The 12,574-nt window shown below is 43.1% G+C and overlaps 1 protein-coding gene across 2 annotated transcripts in view; it reads left to right on the forward strand.

Annotated features, from left to right (window-relative positions):
• HADHB (hydroxyacyl-CoA dehydrogenase trifunctional multienzyme complex subunit beta) overlaps positions 1-12,189 on the forward strand; it is a 103,404-nt gene extending 91,215 nt beyond the window's left edge. For both annotated transcript variants that reach the window (XM_069233660.1, XM_069233661.1), the window contains exon 16: positions 11,713-12,189. In XM_069233660.1, coding sequence (XP_069089761.1) covers positions 11,713-11,748 — 36 coding nt within the window. In that variant the 3' untranslated portion in view covers positions 11,749-12,189. The remainder of the gene's footprint in view (positions 1-11,712) is intronic.
• The last annotated feature ends 385 nt before the right edge of the window (positions 12,190-12,574 follow it).

The raw sequence follows: 12,574 nt of genomic DNA on the forward strand, positions 1-12,574 counted from the left end.
GAACACATCAGGGCTGTCCATTATCACTGTTACTATTTGTCTTAGCAATTGAACCCCTGGCGCAGATGCTGCGGCAGAGTGCACCGAAATGGGGTATCCCAATAAAGGGGGCAACCCAGGCTACCGCTCTATATGCAGACAATATGATTTTGTACTTCAGGGATCTATGTCTGGATATGTCCAGTGTGGCTGACAGTCTTTCCGAGCTCAGAAGATTATCCGGCCTGCAGATAAACACTACCAAATCCTGCACTTTTGCATTCCTGACTGAGCTGAAGGAGGAGACATTGGCGTTGGGTGGAGCCTGAATCCCGGTGGCGACACATACTTTTCGTTACTTGGAAATTTGTATATACAGGGACCCACAAGATATATTGGAGGGAAATCTCTTACGGGCGGTCAATTCCCTCAAGCAACAAGTAGCCTTTTGGGCTATACTGCCCCTCTCTGTAGCTGGCAGACTAGCATTGGCAAAGATGGTTCTCCTCCCTAAACGCCTCTTATTTTATTAATTTGCCAGTGGTGGTTCCAGCCCCGGTGTTCTGCACATATTTACACTTTACTAACCGAACTAGAATGGGGGTCAAGGCGTCACAAGGTAAGCTTGCAAAAATTGCAACTGCTGATGCTGGGTGGCGGTACGGGAGCCCCAGACCCCAAGGCGTATTGCATAGCAGCCCAACTGCAATGGGTGGCGTACTGAGTAGCAGGATATACCTTACATGAGACTGGCTTCACGCCCCCTCAGGTGCAAAATGGCCAGCTACAAAGGGTTGCTGTTCCCGGGCACCCCTGCACCTCGCAACGCCCCCATAGTATTACAGGTGGCCATGGTGTATTGGCTAATGACACTGTGCTATACGCATATGCCCATTCTCTATGCTCTAAATATACCACTGAGAGGTATCCCCCTTCCTACGGGAACCTTGTCAGCGCAGAGATTACAGCCTTGGGAGCAATCACAAATAATGACTGTGTCGAAGTTGTTTGCGGATAGGGCACTAATGTTGCACCTAGACTTTATATATATATATATATATATATATATATATATATATATATATATATATATATATATATATATATATATATAATAGTGTGTCTGGTAACGTACGTACATATGTGTGTGTATATATATGTGTGTATATATATATATGTGTATATATATATATATGTGTATATATATATGTATATATATATATATATATACACACACACACACACACACACACGTACGTACGTTACCAGACAAACTATTCCTCATACATGCAGGACTGATTTGCTACATACGACAATTTTGGGCTCCAGAGAGTAAGAAACCAACTACATCTGAATTCCTGAATGCATTACAAACAATAGGACACAGCAGCCATTTAATTCGCTGGCTATATAGAGGCCAAGGGGCCACTTGGGGATATCTTTACGTGCACTCTGCATAAAATGGGAGACAGACCTAGATCGTACACTAACCGATGCTGCTTAAAGCCCCTAAAGCTGTATCGAAAAATTCCAGATTTAAATTCATCCACTTTTCTATGTTTCACAGAGCTTATCTTACCCTGCACAACATAAATAAAATGTTTCCCGAGTGCAGAAGCAGGGTGCCCCTGCTGTCACCAGGAAGTCGCTGATCTGTTACATATGCCGTGGCGATGCCCTAGTTGGAACTATACTGGTCCGAGATAGCAAGGTTACTTAAGGACTTAACGGAGCAAAATCACTGGCCGACTCTAGACGCCTGCATACTTGATCTTTATCCCTGCCCTTGGAAAGTAGGGGTGTCCACATGTTTTGTAGACTTGACCCTACTGTTGGCTAAACATGACATCACGCTTCGCTAGTGGCACAGTGGCGTGTGGAGGTGCTGGGGGGGGGGGGGGGGATTAGGGGGGGTGGGGGGATTGGCTGAAAGTGGAGTGTTGCTTAGGGAAGAATATAGAGGGCTGCGTAAGACGTCTATCTCCCTGGAACGGGATATGTATTTGGAGAAATGTAGTGAGAAATCACAGGAGGATGCTGCTATACACTCCTAAACATGACATCTAAGAATGGGAATCCAGGAATGTGCGCCTACCCACACAGGTGGCTCCCCGCCCCACTCCCTCCCCTGTCTGTTATGCCTTGTATGCATGGTGCATGTGGGGTAGCATAAGATAGCCTCTACACGCTTTTACATATGGTCCTAATCAGCCTGGCTTGATCGCACAACTCTCGATACCCTGCAGCCCTGGAACGCTGAGTTCCAAAAGTGATCCCAACGGACACGACATAGATGATGGTGGACTTCTCTTGCTAGTTGGCTGTTTGGAGGGAGGGGGGAGGACCTTGGGGTAGTTTATTCCGCAGTAGCAGAAAATAGATATACAAGAGACAATGGCCCTATCCATGGCCATATATTTTGGGATTGTATATGGAAATACAGTGTGTATTATTGCTTTACCCTGTATTCATGTATACCTGTTACTGTTTAAAAACGGCAATAAGGTTTGTGAAGAAAAAATCAGACACCCCAATCCCAGCACACTCAACCTTGCGATGTGTATTCTGAAGTGACAGAGTTTGGTTCCCTTAAACTTCCATCTGAATGCATGTATATTTTAAAAGTCACACAAACCCACAACTAGACAATGTTATCCTGCCAAGTGGAAAGTGTTTTGTGTACTATTGCCAACCCAAAAACATAGACCCACTTAAAGCTTCAATACAGGATATTGTATGCTATTTGTTACACTTACAAAAAGCAAACTTGGCATACTCCTCTATTAGACTTCATTTAGCAGTTACAGCAGTCTATCTTCAAACTAAATAACATGTTTCCCTGTTTTGATTCCCCGTTATGAAAGCATTCATGGAAGGAGTTGAGTAATTCCACCTAGAGTTCCTCCAGCTCCTGCATGGAACTTAAACATTGTACTTACAAGACTTACTGACCCACCCTTTGAACCCATGCATTCTTGTTCTTTACAGTTCTTGTCATGGAAGGTTGTTTTCTTACTAGCAATATCTTCTCTAAGGAGAGTTTGTGAATTTTAAAGAATGCTTCTTCTAAAGTGAAAGCTTGAATTTCACTAAGACAAACTAGTTCCCAGAACAAACACAAAATTCCGACCAAAAGTAGTTTCACCTTTTCCTATCAACCAATCTGTAGATTTTCCAGTCTTCTTTCCACAGCAAGACTCAGTTGCTAAAAGAGCCCTACACATACTTGATGTTAAAAGAGCTCTAATGTACTGTGTAGACCGAACAAAAGACTTTAGAAAGTCGAAACAACTTTTTTGTTGCATTTGCACAACCTCACAAGGGTAATCCTATTTCTAAAAATGGATTAGCTAGATGGATAGTCAAATGTATTTGGACTTAATAAAAATAAATTGTTATATTAAAACCAAAAGACAGTTACCGTAGTTCCTAAAGCTCATTCCACCAGAAAGAAAGGAGCTTCAATGGCATTTTTAGGCAATATATCCATAGCAGACATATGTAAAGCTGCTACGTGGTCTACACCACACACATTTACTAAACACTATTGTGTAGATGTGTTAGCTCGCCAACAAGCAAATGTTGGGCAGGCAGTACTTGGAACATTATTTCAGGCTACACCAACCCTTATAGGCTGACCACTGCTTATTTTGGAGGGGACTGCTTTGCAGTCTATGCAAAGCATGTGTATCTACAGCGGCACATGCCATTGAACGGAAAATGTTACTCAGTAGACATCTGTTCGTGGCATGTAGTGCTGTTGATTCACATGCTCCCTCCCTCCTCCCTGGTAACCCTGTAGCCGTTGTATATACATATTTACAGTATATGGTACTGCATTACATGGACATCTCATTTCTTATATCTATTTATATGTACATGTTCACACTCTTTACTTCACCCGCCTGCGGGAAAAGAATCTCACAAAGGACTCGATGCACATGTGCAGTATTACCGAGAGGAGAAGTCACTATTTCGTGACTCGAAAACCTTCTTCAAAGAAAAACAACTTGTAACACTCTGAGCCCAACACTAGATGGCGGACTTATGCAAATCATGTGAATCTACAACACTACATGCCAGCAACAGATGTCTACTGGGTAAGTAACATTTTCCTTCTTTACATAGCAGCGGTGTGATTGAGCCCGTGTGTGTGTGTGTATATGCTGTGCATTATCCTGCCATCTAGTGTTGGGCTCGGAGTGTTACAAGTTGTTTTTCTTTGAAGAAGTCTTTTCGAGTCACGGACCGAGTGACTCCTCCCTTTCGGCTCCATTGCGCATGGGCGTCGACTCCATTTTAGATTGTTTTCTTTCCGCCATCGGGTTCGGACGTGTTCCTCTTCGCTCCGTAATTAGAATCGGGGAAACTTAGAAAATCATTGAAATTCGCCAGTATTGTTTGCGTTTGGGACCGCTTTAGTATCATCACATCTGCACCGACAACAAGACCGCTTCGGCGGCCCTTCGGGACTTCCGCACTTAACCAAGGCCTGGTCGGGCCGACCACACCCGCTGACAAAGAACTAATGGACCGGACCCCTTTCCGTTTCTGTCCGAAGTGCCACGCCAAGTATCCTTACACAGACCAGCATCGGGTCTGTAACCTGTGTTTATCTCCCGAACACAGAGAGGATACTTGTGAGGCCTGCAGAGCGTTTCGATCCAAGAAGACCTTAAGAGATCGACGCGCAAGACGGTTACAGATGGATTCGAAACAGTCCCAACATCTCGACGCCAAAGAAGAAGAGATGCGGATATCCATCCAGGGTTCGGACTCGGATGAATCCGACGGGGATCGACCACCGACGGCGGCACAAAAAGTGGGTACACCTGCCCCGTCCTACACCCAAGGTCAGGTCAAGAAACAAAAGGCCTCAGGGACTCCACTGCCGGAAGGCCATGGCTCAACCCACAGAAAAGACGGTGACCAAGTAACATCGGCACCGAAAAAGGCCAAATTAGTGCCAAAGACTTCCGACTCCGGTCGAGAAACCGGCACCGAAAAGAGTCGGCATTGAGTAATTGAGTCGAGTAAACCTCGAAAAAGCCACTCTGAACCGAAACCGACAATCTCCATAGGGGTTTCGATACTGAAAAAAACGGCTTTGGAGCCGAAAAAGACGTCCTACACGGAAGAGCAGGGGCTCTCTCTACAGCTCAAACAAAAGCACAGATTTGAGCAGGAACTGGATTTAGAAGAGCATGATCAAACTCAGCAAAGGCTAGAAATCCAGAAACACACTGGGAAGATACAAACCATCCCTCCGCTCAAGTCCAAAAGAAAACTGGCTTTTCACGAGACTGAGATACAACCAAAAGCCAAAGTGGTTAGAGAAAGGTCACCACCCCCACAATTCTTACCACAAACGTCCCCACTTCAATCACCACAGTTGTCACCAGTGGGTACACCAATGGCACAGTCAACCACATACTGGGATGACTCAAGACGATGCAGACCCCTGGGATCTATACGACCCACCAGTTTCAGACAACAGTCCAGAGTGTTATCCAACAAAACCTTCGCCGCCAGAGGACAGTACGTCCTACACGCAGGTACTGGCCAGAGCAGCAACATTTCACAATGTAACAATGCACTGAGAACCAGTGGAAGATGACTTCCTGTTTAACACTCTGGCATCCACGCATGCATCGTATCAAAGCCTGCCAATGTTACTGGGCATGCTTAAACATGCACAGCAGGTTTTCCAAGAACCAGTAAAAGGGAGAGCCATCACGCCAAGGCCTGTGTTTATTACACAACAGCTCCCTCCGGACTCAGTGGTTGTGGGGGCTGTAAGAAAACAGGCTAATTTGCAGTCATGCGACCGAGCACACTGGGACGAGATGCAAGACATAATCCAGCACCTCCCCAAAGAGCATCAAAAACGTGCCCAACAAGTGGTTGAAGAAGGACAGGCCATATCAAACAACCAGATCCGCTCTGCACTAGACTCTGCTGATACAGCGGCACGAACTGTAAATACAGCAGTAACAATTAGAAGGCATGCATGGCTGCGAAGTTCTGGGTTTAAACCAGAGATACAGCAGGCAGTATTGAATATGCCGTTTAATCAACATCAACTATTCGGCCCAGAAGTGGATGCCGCAATAGAAAAAATGAAAACGGACACGGCCAAAGCCATGGGCGCGCTCTACTCTCAATATAGGTGAACATTTAGGAAACCACAATTTATGGGAGGGTTTAGATAGCAACCCTCAGAACCATCCACCTCCCAAACAAAACCCACTTACCAGTCTCAGTACCAGAGAGGGGGGGTTTTGTGGTTCCTACAGAGGACAGTTCCCAAGAGGAAGAGGGAAATTCCAGCCTGCCAAGCAGACCCCTGGTAGCAAGCAGTGACTTCGATGTCACACTTCCCCAACACATATCACCAGTGGGGGGGAGATTAACAAAATACCACCACAATTGGACACACATTACCACAGACACATGGGTTCTATCAATTATCCAGCATGGTTACTGCATAGAGTTCACAAGATTCCCTCCAGATGTTCCCCCAAGAACGCACAGAATGTCAATACAACACTTAGAACTATTACAAATAGAGGTCCAAGCACTACTAGCAAAAGAAGCCATAGAACTGGTACCTTATCACCAGAGAGGAACAGGGGTTTACTCCCTGTATTTCCTCATCCCAAAGAAAGGCAAAACGTTAAGGCCTATTTTAGATTTCAGAACACTGAATCTCTTCATCAAATCAGATCATTTCTACATGGTAACACTACAGGATGTAGTCACTTTACTAAAACAAGGGGAATACATGACAACACTGGATCTAAAGGATGCGTATTTTCACATACCCATCCATCCATCTCACAGGAAATACCTCAGGTTTGTAATACAAGGCAAAAATTACCAATTCAAAGTGTTGCCATTCGGAATAACAACGGCCCCCAGGGTATTTACAAAATGCCTAGCTGTAGTAGCAGCTCATATAAGGAGAAATCACATGCACGTATTCCCGTATCTAGACGATTGGTTAATAAAAGCCAACACTCAACAACAATGTCCAATTCACACGCAATATGTAATAGATACTCTGCACAAACTAGGGTTTTCTATAAATTACCAAAAATCACATATACAACCATCCCAAATACAACAATACTTGGGAGCAACACTCAACACACAAAGAGCAATTGCCACTCCAAGTCCACAAAGAGTCTAGTCGTTTCAAAATATATAAAATCAAGCATGCAACCAAACCAACAATACATGTTCAGGTTTGTGATGAAACTACTAGGCATGATGTCCTCATGCATAGCCATTGTCCCAAACGCAAGACTACACATGCGGCCCTTACAACAGTGCCTAGCAAAACAATGGACGCAGGCACAGGATCAACTCCAAGATCTAGTGTTGATAGACTGCCAAAAACACTCTTTGCTTCAATGGTGGAACCCTGTAAATTTAAACAAAGGGCGGCCTTTTCAAGACCCAGTACCTCACTCCATTATCACAACAGACTCCTCCATGATTGGGTGGGGAGCACACTGCCACAATCACAGCATACAAGGTCAATGGGACAGTCAACAAAAACAACTTCACATAAATCACTTAGAACTGCTAGCAGTCTTTCTAGCACTAAAAGCCTTTCAGCCCCTTCTAGCCCGCAAACATATTCTTGTCAAGACAGACAATATGACAACAATGTATTATTTAAACAAACAGGGAGGGACGCACTCGTCACAACTGTGTATCCTAGTGCAAAAAATGTGTCATTGGGCAATTCACAACAATATTCGCCTGATAGCACAATATATACCAGGCATTCACAATCAGTTAGCCGACAATCTCAGTCGAGATCACCAACAGTCTCACGAATGGGAAATACATCCCCAAATTCTAAAAGATCACTTCTACCGCTGGGGGACACCAAACATAGATCTGTTTGCAACAAAAGAAAACGCAAAATGCCAAAACTTCGCGTCCAGAAACCCACACCCTGAGTCCAAGGGCAATGCTCTATGGATCAGCTGGTCAGGGATATTTGCTTACGATTTTCCCCCTCTCCCGCTCATTCCTTTTCTGGTCAACAAACTGAGTCAAAACAAACTCAAACTAATACTCATAGCACCAACGTGGGCTCGCCAACCGTGGTACACCCCACTGATGGACTTCTCGGTAGTACCGCACATCAAACTACCAAACAGACCAGATCTGTTAACACAACACAAACAACAGATCAGACACCCGAATCCAGCATCGATCAACCTAGCAATCTTGCTTCTGAAATCTTACAATTTGGATATCTAAACCTCTCAAAAGAGTGTATGGAGGTCATTAAACAAGCAAGAAAACCCACAACAAGGCATTGTTATGCTAATAAATGGAAAAGGTTTGTTTTCTACTGCCAGGCTAATCAAATTACGCCGCTAAACGCCTCCATACAAAACATTGTAAGTTATTTACTACACTAACAAAAATCAAATCTTGCTTTTTCTTCCATTAAAATCCATCTCACTGCAATATCTGCTTATTTGCAGATTACACATACAAAATCGCTTTTTAGAATCCCAGTTATCAAAGCCTTTATGGAGGGACTAAAAAGAATCATACCCCCAAGGACACCACCAGTACCTTCGTGGAATCTTAATATTGTACTAACGCGACTCATGGGTCCACCATTTGAACCCATGCATTCTTGTCAAATCCAATTCTTGACTTGGAAAGTAGCCTTTCTAATAGCCATCACTTCTCTACGAAGAGTTAGCGAAATACAGGCACTTACTATCCAAGAACCCTTGGATAGTAAGCACTGGTTTCCTTAGTGCTTATGTTGTGTGAGGGTTTTTGATTGACGTTTCAGTACTGCCCTACTTAATTGTTTTAAGACATTACAAACTCAAATGAATTGTAGATGTGTTTGCTGCTTTCGGGTTATAGAGTCTTGCCTATAGTTTTCATCCAATAGAGTAGAACGTGTTTACATTGGATTTAAGTGAAAAAGTAATGACTATTTTGGGCCTGGTCCGCAAGTTACTTTTATAAATCCTACACCTGTGGCATATGCCTTTAATAGCTGACCCTCCCCCACTCAGGTGTGCTTACCCTATAGATGTTGTAGCTGAAGTATGGAAGAGATGTTAACATTTCTCAGACTTTCCAGGCATACGCCTGATTCTTTTTTCCACGTGTGCCGTGCCCCCGTGTAGACTGTGAATGCACGATGTTAGGAAAAGAATATTTCAAAAATGTATTTGTTTGTCTGTATTTCTTCCATCACTTTTGCAGCTCTCACATCTGCCCATTGTAGGTTTATGTTTACATGTGTAGATTGGTGTTGAAAAAATATGCTGCAAAGGAGAGCTGCGTCTGGAGTGCACACTTCCAGTGAAGCGTCAGTCGTGGCCTGAAACATTTAATAGAAAAAGCATGACGGCCATGCAGTCATAATGCTGTGATTACTCGTGAACGCATTTCCCACCGCCATCTACAGTACCCCTCCTTTGTCTTTGAAATATTAAAGCCACAGATTGTTTACATACTGCTGCAGAGCGGGTGCGATGGGTGGGTGCTTGGCCGAGGTGCGTTATGGGTTTCTAGATCGGTTTCATATTATCATCCGTTATGTTATATACCTTGAAACATCTGTTTTTAATCTTCCAGACATAAGCAAAAATACCATTGCTCTATTGGGTCTAGATTATTTTGGGCTTCATTTTCATGCTACATTATATGCCATTTTGTGGGGAGTGCTACATTATATGCCATTATGTGGAGAGTCCTACATTAAATTCCATCTTGTGGGGTGAGTGCTACATTAAATTCCATCTTGTGGGGTGAGTGCTACATTATATTCCATCTTGTGGGGTGAGTGCTACATTATATTCCATCTTGTGGGGGAGTGCTTCATTATATTCCATCTTGTAGGGGAGTGCTACATTATATTCCATCTTGTGGGGGAGTGCTTCATTATATTCCATCTTGTGGGGGAGTGCTTCATTATATTCCATCTTGTGGGGGAGTGCTTCATTATATTCCATCTTGTCGGGGAGTGCTACAATATATTCCATCTTGTGGGGGAGTGCTTCATTATATTCCATCTTGTAGGGGAGTGCTACATTATATTCCATCTTGTGGGGGAGTGCTTCATTATATTCCATCTTGTGGGGGAGTGCTTCATTATATTCCATCTTGTCGGGGAGTGCTTCATTATATTCCATCTTGTCGGGGAGTGCTATAATATATTCCATCTTGTGGGGGAGTGCTTCATTATATTCCATTTTGTGGGGGAGTGCTTCATTATATTCCATCTTGTCGGGGAGTGCTACAATATATTCCATCTTGTCGGGGAGTGCTACATTATATTCCATTTTGTGGGGGAGTGCTATAATATATTCCATCTTGTGGGGGAGTGCTTCATTATATTCCATCTTGTGGGGGAGTGCTACATTATATTCCATCTTGTGGGGGAGTGCTTCATTATATTCCATCTTGTCGGGGAGTGCTATAATATATTCCATCTTGTGGGGGAGTGCTTCATTATATTCCATCTTGTGGGGGAGTGCTTCATTATATTCCATCTTGTGGGGGAGTGCTACATTATATTCCATTTTGTGGGGGAGTGCTTCATTATATTCCATTTTGTGGGGGAGTGCTACATTATATTCCATTTTGTGGGGGAGTGCTACAATATATTCCATCTTGTCGGGGAGTGCTTCATTATATTCCATCTTGTCGGGGAGTGCTTCATTATATTCCATCTTGTCGGGGAGTGCTGTAATATATTCCATCTTGTCGGGGAGTGCTATAATATATTCCATTTTGTGGGGGAGTGCTTCATTATATTCCATCTTGTGGGGGAGTGCTATAATATATTCCATCTTGTGGGGGAGTGCTACATTATATTCCATTTTGTGGGGAATGCTCGCAGCAACTGGTTATCTCCTGGAAAGCTACAAGCAATAGCCTAGTCCTGAATACACGCGCAGTTGTGTGCCAAAGCTAGATCAGAGTCTGAAAAGCAGTTTTCAGATAAAGCGTTATTCTTTCCCCTCTGTCCAAAACCATGAGTTTTTTTTAAAAACATTAGGTAAAGTAGAATTAATGTGCAGTGAAGCGCTGTGCATTATGTTGTTTTGGGATCTGCTCAGAATACGTGCCTAATGACTGGTTCCCATTGCAGTATAGTTTATGATCAGCTACGTTGGTGTTCACATGTTCATCTTTTGGTGATGTCTGTAGACTACCTGCGTATTTATCGCACCCAGTACTGCTGTATTGGCATGATGTGCACTGAATATTATTTTTTACAATGTTTCGTTAACTGCTGCTGCACCTTTAGCAGTAAATGCTAGATTTGTTATTTCCTTAAGATAAATACTCCATAAAAGCACATACAGTCAGTGTTGGATGAATAGAATTGCTCCGGAGCGGTCATGGTGGTGTGCTACGGATTTGAATTATATTGTCCATATATCGGGTAGGAATGTAAATTTTCCCCTCACTGACACACAACTCTCATGTTATTGTGTTATGAACCCTGTGTCTCTTGCAAAGGGGGGATATTAAGTTGTGGTTCACTTATTGCCCCTCTGGCCAAGAGGGTATGTCCAGTTCTTTGGTTAATGATTTCTTCTTTCCATTATTTTTTTGCTAGTGTAAGATCTAGTATTCAGTACTCTCAATGTTTTGTTTGGCTAAATCTTGCATTTTGCATCCATAGTCTAGTAACCGTGCTCTTTTTCTGTTTTTCTTTATTTTCAGGGACATGCAATGATTGTGGAACTTTACCCCCAGTGAGAGGATGGAATATGTCAACAGCAGCCAGTTCAATGCACTAATAAAACTGAAAATGTGTGGTTCCTGTGCTTAAGAGCATTTTCTTGACCTGTAAATAATTCTAGTTGCCTTGTCCGCAGTTTTGTGGCAAAAAGTATTTGAGCACTTCAATAACATTTTGGTGGCGCTGCTAGAGTTTGTTTACCAAAGACTTATATGGGGTTTATTTTAGAAACCGCATTAGAACAGGAGCTTGGAGCAATATCATTGTAAAAGATGACTTCAGATTGTCTAGCTTCTACAGACTTTTAATTCATGTTTTTGGCTCACTTAATGCTTGCCATGTTCCACATTATGCAGAACACTCAAGTCTCATGAACTTGTTTTTCAGATCCAGTGTCTTGGAGACGGGAATTGTTATCCCTAACTCTTCCTGAGTCTTATTAAAGAAAGTTATTTTGATGTGTCTTTCTTTACTTGGAAACCTTTTGAATATGCAGTTCAATATTTCACACAAGGAACTAAGGTTAAAGTGCTCCAGAGGCACCCTGCTACTGTTACCTCCTTTATGACACAAGTAACTTTCATGTGGTGCATGGCCCTTCGCTGATCTTGACTTGTGCTTTTTCAGGTTGCCCGAAGTAGTTAACTTCTACTACTACAGACACTCCTTCCACCGAAGTCTCCTCTATTAGGACTGATCAGCTTGGCAAACTTCAAATGTATTGTCCATTTTGAAATTACTTGAGCAGAACTATCTCGCACTAATTTTTTAGAGCTCACTGCAGTTGTCCCAGTATCTCAGCAGAAGATATAGCTAGTCACATATCATCTAAAACGAGTAGCA

The sequence above is a fragment of the Pleurodeles waltl genome, chromosome 5 (genome assembly GCF_031143425.1).
Source record: "Pleurodeles waltl isolate 20211129_DDA chromosome 5, aPleWal1.hap1.20221129, whole genome shotgun sequence".
NCBI classification, from domain to species: domain Eukaryota; kingdom Metazoa; phylum Chordata; class Amphibia; order Caudata; family Salamandridae; genus Pleurodeles; species Pleurodeles waltl.